Source organism: Capricornis sumatraensis, chromosome 1 (genome assembly GCF_032405125.1).
Source record: "Capricornis sumatraensis isolate serow.1 chromosome 1, serow.2, whole genome shotgun sequence".
Classification (NCBI taxonomy): domain Eukaryota; kingdom Metazoa; phylum Chordata; class Mammalia; order Artiodactyla; family Bovidae; genus Capricornis; species Capricornis sumatraensis.
Window position 1 is genome coordinate 160,007,052 of NC_091069.1, and position 20,965 is coordinate 160,028,016.

At 35.5% G+C, this 20,965-nt stretch overlaps 1 protein-coding gene across 1 annotated transcript in view; it reads left to right on the forward strand.

The window, feature by feature from the left end:
• The window catches only part of DZIP3 (DAZ interacting zinc finger protein 3), a 100,810-nt gene that overhangs the window by 51,033 nt on the left and 28,812 nt on the right, over nt 1–20,965 (forward strand). The window contains exons 12-17 of the mRNA XM_068975265.1: nt 2,052–2,128; nt 3,775–4,392; nt 6,270–6,302; nt 7,336–7,502; nt 8,321–8,365; nt 18,795–18,820. Of these exons, the coding sequence (XP_068831366.1) occupies nt 2,052–2,128; nt 3,775–4,392; nt 6,270–6,302; nt 7,336–7,502; nt 8,321–8,365; nt 18,795–18,820 (966 nt within the window). The remainder of the gene's footprint in view (nt 1–2,051; nt 2,129–3,774; nt 4,393–6,269; nt 6,303–7,335; nt 7,503–8,320; nt 8,366–18,794; nt 18,821–20,965) is intronic.

Genomic DNA, 20,965 nt, shown 5'->3' on the forward strand with positions numbered 1-20,965 from the left:
TGGCAGGCTACAGTCCATAGGGTAGCAAAGATTTGAACATGACTGAAGTGACTTAACACACAGTACATATATATTTTTACCTTTAAAGAGGGTTTCTTACAGATAACATAGGTCTTGGTTTTTTTTTTTTTTTATATCCAGCTTGACAATGTCTGTCTTTAAATTAGATTATCATTTCCACATACATTTGCTGTAATTCTTGATTGTGTTGGATTTAAATCTATCATATTCTTGGTTGTTTTCAATTTTTCCCACCTGCTCTTGTTTTTTGTTTCCTGATAGCAGTTTTTTTGTTATATTTATTATATTTATTTTTGTTATATTATATTAAGTGACTGCTCTGAAACCTATGATACACATTTTAAATTATTTTATTGCAATATAATTGATTTACAATGTTATGATGATACACATTTTTAACCTTTAAAAATCTATTTTTAAATAATGTATCATATATAGTATATGAGCATTACAATAATATAGTCTGATTTCTTCCCATTTTTGTGGATCATATATTTTACTTCTACATAATTCCTAAATTCCATAATATACTCTTGCTTATAAGTATAGTTTATTTTTTCTGTTTTGACCTTTATATACATTTGAACACTCATTTTTATGCTTTTAAATAGACATTGAAATTTTTTTCCTATTACAGTTTTTCATTTCATTGGTCTATTTCATTTATAGCTATGGGGCTTCCTTCATAGCTCAGTTGGTAAAGAATCTGCCTGCAGTACTGGAGACCTGGGTTCGATTGCTGGGTTGGGAAGATCCTGTGGAGAAGGAAATAGCAAGCTGTTCCAGTATTCTTGCCTGGAGAATCCCGTGGAGACATTTATAGCTATACTACTTTAGTTGTTCTACCATTGATAGATACATGGGTTATTTCCAGTTTTAGACTGTAACAACAGTTCTATGATGACCATTCTTATATATGTCTCCAGGTATATGTGTGCAAAAAATTCTCCAGAGTGTATTCCTAGGAGTATAATTGCTAGGCCATCTGTTCATATCTTCAGCTTTACTAGATTTTGCTGAACTGTTTCCCACAGTGGTTTTACCAGTTTACACTCTCGCTGGCAATGTAGAATTCCTTTTACTCAGTGTCTTTGCTGTTACTATATATTGTTAGAGTTTAAAATGTTTTCAGTGCAGCAGATGATTGGCAGTGTTATGCTGGTGCTGGAGATAAAATCAGTAACGACCACCACCAACATCTCTGTCCTTTAAGCTAAGTGTACATTCTAGTCTTGCCTTTTTTTTTTTTTTTTTGGTATTGTTTTCTGTGGAAGCGTTCTTTTCAATATTAAGTGCCAAGTTTTTTCATCTGTTTCATGGCAGCATTTACTTAGTCTATTTAATAAATCTTGCTACTTTTCTTTCATTGTTTTTCTAGTTATTTGTATTGTCACTATGCCAGTTTCTTTCTCTGTGTCTCTTTTAATCACTAGTCATTAAAAGGGGGACTTCCCCAGTGGCTCAGTGGTAGAGAATCTGCCAGTGATGCAGGAGATACAAGTTCGATCCCTAGTTGGGGAAGATCCCATCGAAGAGGAAATGGCAACCCATTCCAATATTCCTGCCTGAAAAATCTCATGGACACAGCAGCCTGGTGGGCTACAGTCCAAAGGGTTGCAAAGAGTCAGACACGACTGAGCGACTGAGCATGCATGCAGTAATTAAATGAGTTTTTTTAGAATAGTTATTGGTAAGAAGATTCTGTGGTGGAAGAGGATGTGGGAGGACTTCCAGGTTTGCTGACTTTTTACAATGCAAAGACTTCTATTTTTTTGCTACCATACAGTCTTCTGGCAAACAAGCTAGTCATGTGATTCTTTTTGTATGAAATCTAACAATTCTACTTGCCTCTGAATTCCAATGCAAATGGCCTTGTAGGGTTGTTATTGTTGGTGTTTTTATTTGTTCATTCAGTTTTCTCCTTTGCTTTTGAATTATTTCCAGGAGTAGAAGAAAGTGTGCACTGACTTAGCCATGCTGATATCAAAAATCTTCACTGACTTTTTTAACTTATTTTTTTCCAATTGCAGCTATAAAAAGTTGATGTCTCTGAAAATAACTGATACTGATATAAGACCGAAGATCAGTTTAAAATTTGGTACAAAAGGTATATTTTACTTTCATATGTCTGCTATTAAAAATTGTGTTAAAAATTTTGACTTTCTGTGTAAAGTATCATGCCATTAACAACCATATGTTTATTTGTGTTTGTCATTCATGGGCTTGGGTTTATACTAACAAGCATCACTTGGTCTAGGCTAGAATTCACTGACAGAAATATCAGGTGTATGGATATCACATTACCTTGCCTCTACAGAGAGGTAGTGCATAACTGTGGCTATACAGATTGAGCTTCATCTGATCTTCCTTACCAACCTCTCCTTCTTTGCTGCATTCCCTGTTAAAAGGGTGAAATGGAAAGAATGAACATTTTGGGCTCAAAGTCCAAATGGTGCCACCTCTTTAGGAGTGTGCTAGCAAATGACAGCTGCTCAGTGTTTGGAGACCTTAAGGTCTCCTGGCTCCAGGGAAGTGTAGTCTGGTGGCATTCCTTCTTGTTTGGGGATGTCCCTGATTCTAGCTAGCTTCTTATTTGGCAGCCCAGGGAGAGTTCCTTGAGTCATTTGCTTTGTAACCTTGCTTGCCTCCACAGTTTATGTCAAGTATATCAAGCAAGAATATATTACGTTGAAAATCTTTTGAAACACACACTCATTAAGGATAAAACCATAAAGCTACATTTTATGATAAATACTTTATTAGTTTAACAATATACTGTCATATACCAAATTCTTATTACTTTCTAATTCATCTCAGTCTGCTTTCATCATTTGGAGGTGCTACTAAACCAGAGAAAAATACCAAATATTTCAGTCTCATGCCTTATTTCATTTCATTGATGAAACACCTACTTAATGATTAGTTTATTTTTGGGGTAAGATAAGAGTAAGAGGTTCATTAGATTGGTGTGTCTCAAACTTTAATATATGTTTGAATTATCTGTGATTTTGTTAAATTATAGGTGCTGTAGGTGCCATTTCAGTAACTCTGGGGTAAGACCTGAGATTCTATATTTCTAGCCAGCTCCCATGTGGAAGTTGCTGTTGCTGGTCAATGGACTATACTTTGAGGAGCAAGGCATTAAATCACTTTATATTTCTTAATATAGTTCTTCATTTTCTAATAAGGTAGCCACTAGCCATATGTGGCTATTTAAATTTAAACTTGTTAAAATTAGATAAAGTTTCAAATTCAATTCCTATGTCAGACAAGCAGCATTTCCACTCTCAGTGGATAGTGGACAGCAGAAATTTAAAATATTTTCACCACAGAAAGTCTTATTGGACAATGCTGATTAAGGTAAAACATAATTGTCTAAATAAAGTATAATTAAACACTGGCAGTTACCATTCTTGACAGTCTTCAAAATATTCAAAGGCCTAATACTTTTATGCCATTTGGTGGCCACAGATCATTTATTTGAACAAAACACTGAATGGTTGAAAGGCTTCTATGGTGATGAGTTTTTGTGATTTCTTTTGCTTGGAACATACTGTTTTTGTTTTGACTTTTTGACAGCTAGACAGATAGCAGCATGCTTATCGAGCACTGGCTGTGGCAAAGCTCTGTACTATATACTTAATTCTTTTGGAATAGTGCCTGTCCTACATGAACTTAGGATGTAATACCTGAAACCACATAGAAAAAGAACGTTAATGTGGAATCTTTTGACTTCTCAAAATTCATTTTCAGATGAAATGCCTATCTTCAAACTTGATTATAATTATTTCTATCATCTGCTTCATATAATTATTGTTTCTGGTACTGACATTGTTCGGCAAATATTTGATGAGGCTCTGCCACCCCCTCTTTTGAGAAAAGAGCTTCTTATACACAAGAATGTACTGGAGCCCTACTACAACCATCTTTGGACCAATCACCCTTTGGGTGGAGCATGGCATCTGCTTTATCCCCCAAACAAGGAGCTACCACAGTCCAAACAGTTTGACTTATATCTCCTATTAGCTCTCATAAAACATTTGAATGTGTTCCCTGCACCCAAAAAAGGCTGGAATATGGAACCACCACCTTCTGATCTCTCTAAGTCTGCAGACATCTTGAGGCTGTGCAAATACAGGGATATCCTCCTTAGTGAGATTTTGATGAATGGTCTCACTGAGTCACAATTCAATTCAATTTGGAAAAAAGTTTCAGATATTCTTCTGCGCCTTGGGATGAAGAAAGAAGATATTGACAAAGTGAAGGAGAACCCCATTGAGAATATCTCCCTTGATTACCATCAGCTGTCCATCTACCTAGGCATACCCGTACCAGAAATCATCCAGAGGATGCTATCCTGCTATCAACAAGGTACAAACTAGTTATTTACCTAAGCTAGTAAACCTGCACTGAGTGTCTGCTATGTGTCAGACACACTGCTAAGGCCAGGAGATGCAGTGAGCTCACATTCTTGAGAGAATAGACTCATCAAGACATTAACAGTAATTACAGTGCTAGAGATGTTTTCAAAACACCATGGGAAATTATAGTCTCAGAGAATCCAAAAAGGCTTTCTGGAGAATATAATATCTTAGGAATTCTTAAATGTAAAAGTTAGCCAAATGAAGAAGATGGATAAGGATGTTTCAGAAGGAAACAAGAACAAAGGTATAGAAACATAGAAATATAATTCAAGGAACAAAAAGGTTGGCAATATTGAGTTTAACGTAGGGGAGAGTTCATAGAATAAATTCAAGAGGATTTCTCTTGCCATGCTGAGGAGTTTGTGTTTTCATAAAGGAATTGTTCAAGATTTTTAAGTAGAGGAGTTTTATTGCTTCTACAAAATTAAGGATGCCTAAAACTGTGAAATACAGGTACTGCGTGTTTCAAGAATGCTCTTTTAAATACCATGAGTGCATGTTTCACCTTTCCATCAGAACTATGACTTTTAGTTTAGAGGTTTAGCTCTCCATTGGTCATAGGTAATTTTAAAAATCAGATAACATTTATGCAAGGTGTCTAAAGTCAACAGTGGCCATGCTCAGACATTATCCATTATGGGAGACTTCAGACCACCTTTCCACATTCCAGGATAGCTTCTCAGCTGTCATGGAAGGTAAAGGTGAAGGTATTTCAGCATCACTGAAACCCTCACTGTGCTATTCTGGCTGCATTTTCCTGGTCCCAAGTTATTAGTCATACTACCTGGTGAGCAACTGATGATTACACTGATGCTATTTAAACATACAACTTTCCAAGTCTAGTAATTGTTGACCTGGTCCAGATTTTCTTCAGAGATAATTGCTAGACCCCATTCCAGTCCTTTAGCTAAGGCTCTGGAATATCATTGTGTTTTTCTGCTTAACCTTTAAGAGTTGTCCTTGAACGTGAAAGAAGAGAATGCTGAGTTTGATTATACAAGAAAGTCAGGCAAGAACCCTTGACTTGTAAATTAACTTATAAATTAAAGGCTTTTCTTTTTTGCATTTACTCTGTTAAGATTTTAAATAACAAAATTTCATGAGAATGAAGGTAATATTTGGGAAAGAGCTTTGAGCAATAAATTCAAGGTATTTCAGTTCTCACTGTGGAAGTCTAAAGAGCTTACTGGTCAAGTCTCCTTAATAGAGGCTTTCCTAGAATCTTATAATTCTTCCCTAGTAGTTACTACACTTGTAGTTTTCATTTGTGTTTCTGATTAATATCTATTGCCTCCACTAACTCTCTATGAAGGTTATCTTTTTTCTTCACCTTTCAAACTCTAGAGCCTAATACAGCCTCATATATCATAGGTGCTTAATAAATACTAATGGGTAAGGAGAGGGACTGCTTATCAGGATTTTGCTTAAAAAAAGGCTCAAACTTACAATGGTGATTTGCTTCATAATTACCTATTATTACTTCATGACCTTAGACTGTCAATTGTAAGAATTTGCTTCTTGGTTTAAAGTACTGGTGTTCTAGACATTATTATGAACTATTTTTTTTTAACTTTTCTTTCTCTAATCATGGATTAGATAAGCTTTATGTTCTAACATAAAGTTTATGTTTTAATATAAAAATTATACTTTGTTTAAATTGGATTCATGAGTGAAGTTGGTTATTTTTAGTTTTATTTAAAACTAAAATAAAACTAAAATATTTATTGGTGCAATATAAAACTTTATTTTCTGGTTTTTCTTAGTCTGATATTTGTTGGTTGCATTTTCAATTATACATCTAAAATTTTTCTTTATGTATCGTAGGAATTGCTCTACAGTCAATAACCGGCAGTCAATGTAAGTATGTTTAAAAACCAAATACCTAAGTGACCTTTCAACCCTGTGTAGCTAAGGGGCACCTGTAGATTTTTACTTTGTCAAATAAACTATATGATAAACTGTGTTTACTATAAGTTTGGAAAATTATATGATCAAATCACTACTGATCAACTGAATCTAGTATGAGCCTTTTAACTCTGCCTTTCTCTTAGTACATGTGCCCTGGGGTTTACCCTAACAGAGTATTTTACCTTTTGACGCAAAGGACACTTCAACAGGCAAAAATGCTTACTTGCTTGCTCTACCTGATCATATATGCTACTCGTTAGCTTATGTAGCTTTTATTTGGTTAACTACCCATTGTTAAGCTATATACTTTTTGCCAGGTAATGAGTTGCTAATTATTTGATTTTCATTTATGTACTGTTGGTTTTTTTAAATGTAATTCAAATTCTGCAACTGAAATTATACTTAAGAAAGGAACACCATGGATTTGTTTGAACCAATTGTGATGAGTCAAATGAAGTCTGCGTGTTTAGAGATTGATCTCTGGAGCACAATCAAGGAGCATGGTGTCAAAGAAGAAGTTACATAATAGGGGGCTGATACCCTTTAACAACCTTTGGTTATGAAAAAGAAGGAAAAAGGAAAAAAATAAATAGAACTTTTCCTTCTTTTCTTTATGTTTCAAGTTTATGCCCTAAAATAATACTAGTTGCAGTGTTAACAGGGTCAGTGTCAGGATACTCAAAAGCTTATATTTAGGGTTGACTTAAGTTCTAGATTATCTAATATCTATAGTCTTCTTAAGATAAAAGTAAAATATCTTAGGATTGTGTTCATACTGATTGGTTTCAGGCTACTATATGTACCTATTATTATTTGGTCATTGATAAATAGACATTTTATTTTCATTTAGTACTTGAATAGAGTAAGATGTCTTCTTTTTTTTTCTGGGATGGTGTTATGGGAGGAGTAAATATATTTAAAATACTGATAAAGCTAAAATTATGTGCATACAGATTTTGAGTGTTTTGGTTTTAATATTTAGGTATTGAAGTAGAAGAGTTACAAAATGAAGAAGAACTAAGTCCACCTCTTATGGAGTACAATATAAATGTGAAATCAATCCCTGAAATACAGTTAGCAGAAATGAATAAAGATGGGGCATCGATACTGAGTGAATCTTCAACAGAATCTATTAAAGATCTCCAGGAAGTATAAGCTCTCATTAATATTTGAATTAGAAGAACCTAATCAAGGCTTTTAGTTTGTTACATGTTCTGTCTTTAAAGCATCCCAGATAGTCTTGCTTTATATTATCATCCTGTTTATACAGAGCTTGAATTGGAATTTTCCCAGTACTTTCTTCTACAGTCTTCCCTGCCTTAATCATGTATTTTTGACAGCATTTATTGAACACTTATTATGTGCCAGGCACTGTGCTAGATTTCTGAGCATGTTTCTTCATCCTAAGTGGTAGAGTGAATGTGGAAGGTTAGCAGAAAGTAGAAGAAAGCATAGTAGGGAATAGAAGGAGAGAGAAAGGAAGAGAAAACAGGGATATTTCAATACTATTTACACAGAGGTAGAATTAAAATCATCTAGGATGTATTTCTTTATAGATAGGTGGTAGCAGTTAGTATGTGGTCACTAAATTCTTTTTAGGCTTGGTTTTTCACCTTATGGGCCTGAATATGTTGATTTTTTCAAGGTGCCTTCTTCTTTGTTAGTCATATATGCACACACACACACCTTTGTTAGTCATACATGCACATGTGCAAGTGAAGACCTCTGAGCTCTCTTCAGTAGCCTACTCATCGATGTTATATATTGTTCCTTTATACATCAGTGATTTCTCAAGCAGAAAACTGAGATTGAAATTAAAATGAAACTAATGTTCCATAGAATCTAGAGGAAACTATGATCTATTTTAGAAGATAAAATTCCAAGTGGTTAGAGGAAATATATTTTGCAAAATAATCCATTGTGCAGTTTGAATTGCATATTAAATAGATGTATTTCTTACCTATCAGGTTAAGAGTAAACCAAAGAAAAAGAAAAAGACCAAGAATAAAAAGGTAAGAGGCATTATAATGGAGGAATGTCTGATTATGAATAGTTAGGTTTAATACATGGTTTTACTGTTGTTTAGTTGCTAAGTTGTGCCCGACTATTTTGCTGACCTCATGAACTGTAGGCTCCTCTGTCCATGGGATTTCCCAGGCAATAATGCTTGACTGGGTTGCCATTTCCTTCTCTAGGGGATCTTCCCAACCCATGAATCAAACTCGCATCTCCTATATTGGCAGGCAGATTCTTTACCACTGAGTCACCAGGAAAGCCTTGTTTTAACTGTTAATAGAACTTAAAATTAGTCCAAGTAGACAAGTAGCACAAATGACTTATAAATGTTCATAGCTTATTGAATATATGATTATAGAGAAGTCTATATATGTTAGATTCTGAAAATGATTTAAATTTATAATATGCCCTACTTTACTTCTCTAAATCATAATATATACATTTAAATATGTAAAGAAATAGAATTAATCACTTTGAAATTTCATTAATTTCTGCATACCATTCTCATTTTAAAAATACCTACTCTGTTTTAAAAACAGCTTCTTTTCATATTTCTATAGATGAGTTCAGAAGAATTTTTAAAATCCTAAGAAATCTTGATTTTCTCCTTTGTATCTAAAACTCTGCCAACTATGCAATAATGTACTAAAATGGTACAAACCCAAGAAGCTTTTTTTATGCTTCTTCCTGTTGTTTGAGAGTTGTAAAATGAGCAAGTTACAGTCTGTAGCAGTATTAACAAAAAGTGTCTTAATAGCTTGAAAAATTACCAGAGAAAGTCAAGAATATTTTTATATTGGCTTAATTTTTTAAATCAAGACTGTATTAATAATTTTAGAGCAATTTTTTGGTTCAGAGCAAAATTGAGAGAAAGTACAGAATCTCCCATATACTTTCTGACTCCAAACATGCATGTAGCCTCTTCACAACCAGCATCCCCTTGCAGGTGTTACATTTGTTACAGCTGATGGGCCTGCATCCGTAATATAATTACCCAGAGTCCACACTTTACAGTTTGGTTCAGTCTTGTACATTTCAGTAGCTTTGGACTCAAGATGATTTTATTATTTCTGGCTTGAAACATATATTTAAAGTCTAGATTAAATTATAAACTGAGTGAAAGTATTTGCCCGACTGCAAATTCATCTTATTATATATGAATTTACATTATGTATATACAAACTTTAGTCATAAATGAAGTTTTACACAATGAAGGTAAATTTACAAAATTCTTATTAAAGTCAAAAACAAGATAAAGATTTTTATTCTAATCTGATCAGTAAAATATCAGTATCATTTTCATATTTATTGAAAGTTACCTTAAAATTAAATTTTTAAAATTAAACTATGTTTTTAAAACAGTTCATTAGAAGTTCGTGTGATGCAGAGTGACTATAGAATCCTTATGCATGAAATTATGTCCTCTGTTAATTATCTGATTTTCAGCATGTCTACCTACCAATATTTGAGGTCCTCAAAACACCTATCAGGGATTCTCTGGATGAAGATGACAAAAAGTATAATTTATAAAGCACATAGAGGGGATAATAAAATAACTTCTAACTAGTATGTATAGCAGTAAATTGTAAATAACTCTTGAGAGTTAATTAGTTCTTTCTTTCTTTCTTCCCAATTTTATTCCCTACTCAGAGGAACTGACATTAGAAGTAGAAAAGGAAGGTAAAGCAGATGGCAAAAGAATAGAAGCATTGAGGGAAAAAAATATGGCAGGAAATAAGCTCTTCAAGTGGATGTCCTCTCTAAAGGGAAGTTGCTGAGATGCATGTAAGACAGGCTGATACATAAAGTTAGTATGAAGTTATCCTGGAAAGAGCTTAAATGGAATTTTAGAAATACAGGTATCTCCTGCTTTCTGAAGTTCACTTTATACCACTTTGTTTTTATGAAAGACCTGCATTAATATCTGTTTATGCTAACCAAAAGAAATCTGAAGAGGATTTTTGCTTATACAAAAAAACTTACAGGCTTACTTCATTTTATTGCACTTTGCTTTATTGTACTTGGCAGATACTGAATTTTTCACAAATTGGTTGTGGCAGCTCTGCATCAAAAAAATCTAGTGGCACCATTTTCCCATTGGCATTTACTCACTTTGTTTCTATGTTGCATTTTGGTAATTCTCACAATATTTCAAATTTTTAAATTATTATTATTTTGTTTTTTTATCATTTATTAGAGTTTATTATTATAAATTTATCTATTTTAAGTGGAGGCTAATTACTTTACAATATTGTATTGGTTTTGCCATACATCAACATGAATCCACCACAGGTGGATTTCCATCCTGAATCCCTCTCCCACCTCCCTCCCCGTACCATCCCTCTGGGTCATCCCAGTGCACCAGCTCCAAGCATCCTGTATCATGCATCGAACCTGGACTGGCGATTCATTTCATATATGATATTAGACATGTTTCAATCCCCTTCTCCCAAATCGTCCCACCCTCTCCCTCTCCCACAGAGTCCAAAAGACTGTTCTATACATCTGTGTCTCCTTTGCTGTCTCTCATACAGGGTTATCATTACCTTCTTTCTAAATTCCATATATATGCGTTAGTATACTGTATTGGTGTTTTACTTTCTGGCTTACTTCACTCTGTATAATAGGCTCCAGTTTCATCCACCTCATTAGAACTGATTCAGATGTATTATTTTGTTATTATGATCTCTGATCAGTTATCTTTTTTTAGGTATAGTTGATTTACAGTATTATATTATTTTGGGGTACATAACATAGTGATTCAAAATTTTTATTGGTTATACTCCATTCAAAGTTATTATAAAATATTGGCTATATTCTCTGTGCTATATAATATATCCTTGTAGTTTATTTTATACACAGTAGTTTGTATATCTTAACCCTCTCTTTCTATGGTGTCCCTCCCCACTTCCCTATCCCTATTGGTAACAACTAGTTTGTCCACTATATATTTGCATCTGTTTCTATTTTGTTATATTTATTCATTTGTTTTACTTTTTAGATTCCATATATAAGTGATAACATACAGTATTTGTCTTTCTCTGACTTTTTTCACTAATCCTAATACTCTCTAGATACATCGGTGTTCTCGCGAATGTAAAATTTCATTCTTTTTTCTGGCTGAGTAGTATTCCATTGTGTATATAAGCCATGGCTTCTTTATCCATTCATCTGTTGATGGACATTTAGGATGCTTCCCTATCTTGGCTATCATAAATAATGTTTCTGTGAACATTGCAGTGCATGTATAGTTTCAAATTAGCGTTTTCATTTTCTTTTCCTGCATGGTCAGGAGTGGAGTTGCTATATCATGTGGTCATTGTACTTACTGTTGGTTTCCTGAGGAACCTCTGTACTGTTTTTCTCAGTGGCTACACCAACTTCCATTCCCACCAATGGTGTACAGTGTTCTTTTTCTCCACATCCTTGCTGACATATATTTGTGGTCTTCTTGATCATAGCCGTTTTGCTACATGTGGGGTGATCTCATTATGGTTTTGATTTGCATTTCTGTGATGATTATCAGTGTTGAGCATCTTTTCATGTGCCTTTTGGCTACCTGTATATCTTCTTTGGAAAAATGTTTATTCAGGTCTTCTGCCCATTATTTAGTCAGGTTTGTTTTTTTTTTAATATTGTATGAACTGTTTGTTTTGGATATTAGCCCCTTTTTAGTCATATTGTTTGCAAATATTTTCTCCCATTCAGTAAGTTATCTTCTCATTTTGGTTAGTGGTTTCCTTTGCTCTGTAAAAGTTTTTAAATTTAATTAGGTCCCATTTGTTTACTTTTGCTTTTCTTTCCTGTGCTTTAGGAGACAGATCCAAAAAATTAATGTTGCAATTTATGTCAAAAAATGTTCTGCCTAAATGTTTCTCCAGGGGTTTTATAGTTTCTGGTCCTACATTTAGGTCTTTAACCCATTTTTAGTTTATTTTTACATATAATATGAGATGCTATTCTAATTTGTTTTACATGTAGTTGTTCAGTTTTTTCCTGCATCACTTATTGAAGAGATTGTCTTTTCCCCATTGCATATTCTTGTCTGTCTCGTTTGTCATAGATTAATTGACCATAAGTGTGTGAGTTTATTCCTGAGTGGCTCTTGGCTCTGTTCCTTTGATCCATGTGTCTGTTTTTGTGCCAGTACCATATTCTTTTGATTACTGTAGCTTTGTAGTACAGGTTGGAATCAGAGAGCATGATACCTCAACCTCTCTTTTTTTTCTTTAAGGATTGCTTTGACTATTTAAGGTCTTTGAAGTTCCATACAAATTTTATAATTATTTGTTTTAGTTCTGTGAAAAATACTTTTGATATTTTGATATGGATTGCATTAAATATGTAGAGTGTTTTGGGTAGTGTGGCCGTTTTAACAATATTAATTCTTCCAATCAGCGAACATGGTATATCTGCCCCTCACTTTAAGTTAGCCAGTTTCTTTTATTAGGGTTATAGTGTTTCAACTACAGGGCTTTTCAATTCAGTTCAGTTCAGTCACTCAGTTGTGTCTGATTATTTACGACCCCATGAATTGCAGCACGCCAGGCCTCCCTGTCCATCACCAACTCCTGGAGTTCACTCAGACTCACGTCCATCGAGTCAGTGATGCCATCCAGCCATCTCATCCTCTGTTGTCCCCTTCTCCTCCTGCCCTCAATCCCTCCCAGCATCAGAGTCTTTTCCAATGAGTCAGCTCTTCGCATGAGGTGGCCAAAGTACTGGAGTTTCAGCTTCATCGTCATTCCCTTACCTCCCTGTATTTATTCCTAGGTATTTTATTCTTTTTGATGCAGTGGTAAATGAGATTGTTATCTTAATTTCTCTCTGATATTTCCTTGTTAGTATAAAGAAATGTAACAGATTTCTGTATATTAATTTTGTATCCTGTGACTTTACTGAATTCATTGATGAGCTTTAGCCACAGAGTCGGACATGACTGAAGCAACTTAGCAGCGCAGTAGCAGCAGCAGTTTTTTAGTGGCATTTTAGGGTTTTCTATGTATAGTGTCTTGTTACCTGCAAACAGTAACAGTTTTACTTCTTCCCTTCCAGTTTGGATTCTTTCTCATTCTTTTTCTTGTCTATGGCTAGGACTTCCAGTATTGTGTTGAATAAAGTGGGTATCCTTGTCTTGTTCCTGATCTTAGAAGAAATGCTTTCAGCTTTTCACCATTGAGTATGATGATGGCTGTAGACTCTTTGTATATGGCCTTTATTATGTGAGGTATGTTCCCTGTGTACCCACTTTCAGTTCAGTTCAGTTCAGTCACTCCAACTCTTTGTGACCCCATGAACTGTAGCACGCCAGGCCTCTCTGTCCATCACCAACTTCCAGAGTCTATCCAAACCCATGTCCATTGTGTCGGTGATGCCATCCAATCATCTCATCCTCTGTCGTCCCCTCTCCTCCTGCCCTCAATCTTTCCCAGCATCAGGGTTTTTTTTAAATGAGTCAGCTCTTCGCATCAGGTAGCCAAAGAATGGGAAAGACTAAAGATCTCTTCAAGAAAATTAGAGATACCAAGGGAACATTTCATGCAGTGATGGGCTCAGTAAAGCACAGAAATGGTACCCACTTTGTGGAGAAATTTTATCATTAACAGATATTGAATTTTGTCAAAAGCTTTCTCTGTATCTATTGAGATGACCATATGATTTTTGTTCTTCAGTCATTGTGGTATATTACATTGAGTAATTTGTAAATATTGAACCATCTCTCATCCCTGGGATAAATACCACTTGAGGTGATCAGTGGGCTTTGATGTTACTATTGTAATTGTTTTGGGATGGTACAAATCATGCCCATATAAGATGGTGACCTTAAAATATAAATGTGTGTATTCTGACTTCTCTACTGGCCCCCTGGTGGCTCAGCTGGGAAAGAATCCACATGCAATGTGGGAAACCTGGGATCGATCCCTGGGTTGGGAAGATCCCCTGGAGAAGGGAAGAGCTACCCACTGCAGTATTCTGGCCTGGAGAATTGCATGGACTGTACAGTCCATGGGGTCACAAAGAGTTGTACATGACTGAGCGACTTTCACTCACCAACCAGCTATTCCCTCATCTCTGTCCCTCTCCTTTGGTTTTCCTGTTCCCTGAGATGCAACAGTTGTTGAAATAGAGCAATTAATAACCTTGCAATAGCCGCTAAGTGTTCTAATGAAAGGAAGAATTGCAGGTCTCTCACTGCAAATCAAAAGCTAGAAATTATTAAGCTTAGTGAGGAAGTTATATTGAAAACTGTGATAGGCCAAAAGCTAGGCCTCTTGAGCCAAACCCTTGGCCAACTTGTGAATGTAAAGGAAAAGTACTTGAAGTAAATTAGAAGTGCTACTCCAGTGAACACAGGAATGATGAGAAAGTGAAACAGCCTTTTTGCTGATATAGAGAAAATTTTAGTGTTCTGGATAGACTATTAAATCAACCACAACATTTCCTTAAACTGAAGCCTAATCTAGAGGAAGGCAGTTCAGTTCTGTAAAAGCTGAGAGAGGTGAGGAAACTGCAAGAGAAAAGTTTGGAGCCAGCAGAGGTTGGTTCAAGGAAAGAAGCCATCTCTATAACTTCAGATTATAAGGTGAAGCAGCAAGTGCTGATGTGGAAGCTGCAGAAAGTTATCCAGAAGGCCTCGCTAATATAAGTAATGTAGGTGACTATGCTAAACAACAGATTTTCAGTGTAGTCAAAACAGCCTTCTATTGGAAGAAGATGCCATGTAGGGCTTTCATAGCTAGAGAAGAAAAGTAATACCTGTCTTCAAAACTCCAAGACACAGGCTGACTCTTGTTGTAGGCTAATGTAGCTACTAATTTTAAGTAGAACCCAGTGCTCTACCATTCTGAAAATCCTAACAAAAAGAATTATGCTAAATCAGCTCTGTCCTCTAGAAATGGAAAAACATATCCTGGATGACAACACATCTCTTTCCAACATGGTTACTAAATATTTTAAGCCTACTCTAGAGACCTACTGCTTAGAAGGAAAGATTTCTTTCAAAATATTACTACTCATTGACAGTACATCTGGTCACCCAGGAGTTCTGATAGAAATCTGCAATGATAGTAATATTGTTTTCATGCTTGCTAACGCAATATCCATTCTGCAGCCTGTGAATGAAGGAGTCATTTCAACTTTCAATTCTAATTATTTAAGGCTTGAAATTTTGAGAGGCTTCGGGTGACATAAATAGTGATTCCTTTGATGAATTTGTGAAAAGTCAATTGAAAACCTCTGGAAGGATTCACCTTTCTAGATGCCATTAAAAATATTAATAATTCATGGAAAGAGGTAAAAATATCAACATTAACAGGAGTTTGGAAGAAGCTGATTCCAGCCCTCATATGACACTGATTTAAGACTTCACTAGAGGAAGTAATTGCAGATGTGGTGAAAATAGCAAGAGAACTAGAAATAGAAGGGGAGCTTGAAGATGTGACTGAATTGCTACAATCTCATGATAAAACTTTAATGGGTGAAGAGTTGCTTCTTATAAATGAGCAAAAAAGTAGTTTCCTAAGATGAAATCTACTCCTGGTGATAGTTCCATAAATACTGTTGAAATGACAACAAAGGATTAGAAGATGACATAAACTTAACTGCAGGGTTTGAGAGGACTGTCTCCAATTTTGAAACAAGATCTACCCTGGGTGAAATGCTATCAAAACAGCATTGTATGTTACAGAGAAATCATTTGTGAAAGAAAGAGTTGATCAATGTGACAAACTTTGTTGTTGTCTTATTTCAAGAAATTAGCGTAGCCATTGCTGCTTTTAGCAACCTTCACCCTGATTAGTCAGCAGCCATCAACATCAAGGCAAGACCATCTACCAAAGAAAAGATTGCAGTTTGCTGAAAACTTAGATGATGGTTAGCATTTTTAACAATAAAGTATTTTAAAATTTAATTATACACATTCTTTTTTTAAGACATAATGTTATTATCACATACTTACTTGCCTGCAATATAGTATAAACATAATTTTTATATGTACCAGGAAATCAAAAACTTTGTGTGACTTGCTTTATTGCAATATTCACCTTATTGAGGTTGTCTGGAACCCAACTTTCGTTTCATCTAAGGTATGCCTGTAATTATTTCTTCAGTTTGTGTAGTTCCTTATGGAGAAGGAAATGGCAACCCACTCCAGTGTTCTTGCCTGGAGAATCCCATGGACAGAGGGGCCTGGTGGGCTGCGGTCTATGGAGTTGCAAAGATTTGGACATGGCTAAGCAACTAACACATGCCATTTCAGCTTTGGAAAAGTTTCATGAGAATGATGTACTTTTGGGTAGCTGGGGAATTTATTATATTAGATGTATTCATTCAGTTCAGTTCAGTTCAGTCCCTAGTGGTGTCCGACTCTTTGCAACCCCATGAATCACAGCATGCTAGGCCTCCCTGTCCATCACCAACTCTCAGAGTTCACTCAAACTCATGTCCATCGAGTCGGTGATGCCATCCAGCCATCTCATCCTCTGTCGTCCCCTTCTCCTCCTGCCCCCAATCCCTCCTAGCATCAAGGTCCTTCCCAAGAAGTCAACTCTTCACATCAGGTGGCCAAAGTATTGGAGTTTCAGCTTCAACATCAGTTCTTCCAATGAACACCCAGGACTGATCTCCTTTAGGATGGACTGGTTGGATCTCCTTGCAGTCCAAGGGATTCTCAAGAGTCTTCTCCAACACCACAGTTCAAAAGCATCAATTCTTTGGTGCTCAGCTTTCTACACAGTCCACCTCTCACATCCATACATGACCACTGGAAAAACCATAGCCTTGACTAGACGGACCTTTGTTGGCAAAATAATATCTCTGCTTTTCAATATGTTATCTAGGTTGGTCATAACTTTCCTTCCAAGATGTATTCATTATGAACAACCAAAGCTCTTTTCAACTTAGTTATTCAGGTACACTCAAGGCAGGAGTTGAAAATTCTAAATTGTAGAATCAAATTGGCACTGGACATTGATCAGACAATGAAATGCAAAAATCCTCTTAGTATGCAGATGATAAAGCAAAACAAATTAGTAAGTTTATCATAGAATCTGTGGGGAAAGAGACCAGAATTTTTTTGTAAACAAGAGATGATAGTAGAAAATAATACTATAATTTACATGACAATAATTGATACTCTTAATAGAAGGGTTATATATAAGAGTAATTAATATGTTGTGCCATTGATATTACCTTTATTTAATAGGTTGCCTTTATAGTTTTGTTTTAATGAAAATAAAATTTAGAGCTATTTAACTTTTCCTCCCAATTGTGGTCTCCCTAGCATTTTTTTCCCTGTAAGATTCTTAGTATATCAGTCTGCTTTCTCTTTACATGTAGATTTTTCAAGAACACTTGTAATTAGTGTCAGATTTCATAAATAAGAATTACATATACCCTGTCCTAAGATATAGCAATAGGTACAAACTCAACCTTAACATTCATTTCCATTATCTGAATCAGTGATTTGTGTGTGAGTGTGTTTCATGACTCAGTGGTTAGATAACAAAATCGATTTGGTAGGCCATGGCTATAATTTTAGAAAAGGAAAAGAATTAGTATGAATAAAAAAATTCTAGAGTTCCTCATGCATTGTCTTAGTTTAGGCTGCTATAGCAAACTACCATAGATTGGATGGCTTAAACAAGATTTTTGTTTTTCACAGTTCTGGAGGCTGAGAAATTTAAGATCAAGGTGCTAGCCAATTCAGTGTCTGGTGAAGGCCCTCTTCTTAATATGCAGACAGCTACCTTTTTGCTATATTATCACATGTTGAAGAAAGAGAGTGAGTGAGCATGCACAAGCAAGCAAGCTAGCTCTCTGATCTCTTCTTATAATGGCACTGATCCTGTCATCAAGGTTCCACATCATCTAAACCTAATTACCTCTCAATGGTCATACCTCCAATTACCATCACATTGAGGGTTAGGGTTTCAGTGTAAGAATTTTGGAGACACACAAGCATGTAGTCCATAACACACATAATATGAGTAACGTTTGTTTCATGGAACTTATATTTCAGTTTTATGCTTGTGGATAAAAATAGCTATGTAAGTGCATTTAAGTCATAATGTAAAATATATTTATTTTGGTTGTGGTCAGAAAGCGTGGTGGTGGTGGTAGTGGTGGTGGTGTAGTAGTCACTAAATTGTGTCCAGCCTTTGTGACCCCATGGACTGTAGCCTGCTGGGCTCCTCTATCCATGAGATTTCCCAGCCAAAAATACTAGAGTGGGAGTGCCATGCCCTTCTTCAGGGGATCTTCCCAACCCATGAATCAAACCCACGTCTCCTGCATTGCAGGCACATTCTTTACCTTTGAGCCATCAAAGATCCCTCTAAAACTTGAGAAATGTCTAAATTCAGTTAGATCACTGTACTGTACCAACATAGTTAATATATAATACTAATTCTTGATGTTATTTTTCAGAATAAGGAATCAAAAGAAGAGCAAGTGTAAGTATTTATTTCATTAAAAAATTTTTCTTAGTACTTTCCAAGTGTGCTTTACCAGTATGACACAACCTTGCTTTGGTACATATTCTCAGAATATGGTAATATTCTTAAGAGAAGAAAAGACAGTTTTTTTATCTTAATAAGTTTTGGGGTTTTTTATTGAAAGTGACAGAAAGTTAGATTATCACTTGTTTTGGGAGAATAGAATCTCTTACCATTTTTCTGTGTGGCTACTCAAGAGTCATCCAGTGCTAATAAGGACTAAATTTGTTTCCAGCATAAAATCTTTTAAAATACAGTCTATATTATAGTTAGCCAATGTAGATGAAATAAAACTTAACCTTAAAGACAGATTATCTTTTGTCCCAGTAACCCCTTTTATAAAAAGAGTTTCATGCGGTTTGGTTTGTTTAATTAATCTAAGATGTCTTATTTTTTTATGATTCCAGTTGTTAACAGTGAATTTTGAACCTTTACTGAGCACCTGTTAATGCCTGAAGATAATTGTGAGCTATATTCTCCAGCAACATGATTAATGACCGTGTAGTAGAGGAAGGAAGTAGGGGCGACATCCCATGAAGAGATCAGTTAAAAGTTTTGTTAACTGAAAAGTAGTAGCTATAGAGAACTCTCTGTAAGGACATACTTATCTTTAAAATGGTAACAAGAACATACTTTGTTAGCTTTAAAGCATCTTGTAGTTGATATTTTCTCACTGATAATGGACATGATCCACTTCGTACATTAATAGTTCATCATCCAAGATGGGTTTTCACTTTCTCTGTCAACAAGTTGAGCCACTAAACTGATAGTGTGTGTCTGTGTCTTTTCAAGGTTATGTCTGTTGTTGTTCAGTCACGAAGTCTTGTCTGACTCTTTGTCACTCCGTGGACTGCAGGACACCAGGCTTCCCTGTCCTTCACTATCTCCCAGAGTTTGCTGAAATTCATGTCCATTGAGTCAGTGAGGGTATCTAACCATCTCATCCTCTGCTGCCCTTTTCTCCTTTTGCCTTTTATCTTTCCCAGCATCTGGGCCTTTGCCAATGAGTTGGCTCTTCACATCAGGTGGCCGAAGTATTGGAGCTTCCACTTCAATGTCAGTCCTTCCAAAGAACATTCAGGGTTGATTTTCTTTAGGATTGACTGATCTGATGTTCTTTAAGTCCAAGGGACCATCAAGAGTCTTCCCCAACACCGCAGTTTGAAAACATCAATTCTTCGGCACTCAGCCTTCTTTACAGTCCAAGTCTCACATCCTTATATGACTACTGGGAAATCCACAGCTTTAACTATACAGACCTTTGCTGGCAAATTCATGTCTCTGCTTTCTAATATGCTGTCTAGGTTTGTCATAGCTTTCCTTCCAACGAGTGAACATCTTTTAATTTAATGCCTGCAGTCACTGGACCATCTGCAGTGATTTTGGAGCCCAAGAAAATAAAGTCTGTCACTGCTTTCACTTTCCCCTCTTCTATTTGCCATGAAGTGATGTAACCAGATGCAATGATCTTAGTTTTTTGAATGTTGGGTTTTAAGCCAACTTTTTCACTCTTCTCTTTCACCCTCATCAAGAGGCTCTTTAGTTCCTCTCACTTTCTGCCATTAGAGTGGTATCATCTGCATATATGAGGTCATTGGTATTTCTCCTGGCAATCTTGATTTCAGGTAATCATCCAGCCTGGCATTTCACATGATATACTCTGCACATAAGTTGAATAAGCAAGGTGACAATATGCAGCCTTGATGTACTCCTTTCCCAATTTTGAATCAGTCAGTTGTTCCATGTCCAGTTCTAACTGTTAATTCTTGGCATACAGGTTTCTCAGGAGACAGGAAAGGTGGTCTGATATTCCCACCTCTTTAAGAATTTTCCATAGTTGTTGTGATTTTACAGTTTTCATTGTTTTCCCACATTTGCTTCATTCTTCCCTTCACATTTATTTTTTGAATGTTTTCAGTCTCAAAACTGTATAATTTTATCTATACATGCTTCAGTTTACATCTCTTTGATAGAAGAATATTTTCCTATATTATCACAATGCTATTATCATACTTTAAAAATTTAGAAGTAACCTTTTCTAGCTTTTCAAAAGTATAAATTCATATTTTTACATCTGTTGTGGTTTCAGGAAGAATATAAATT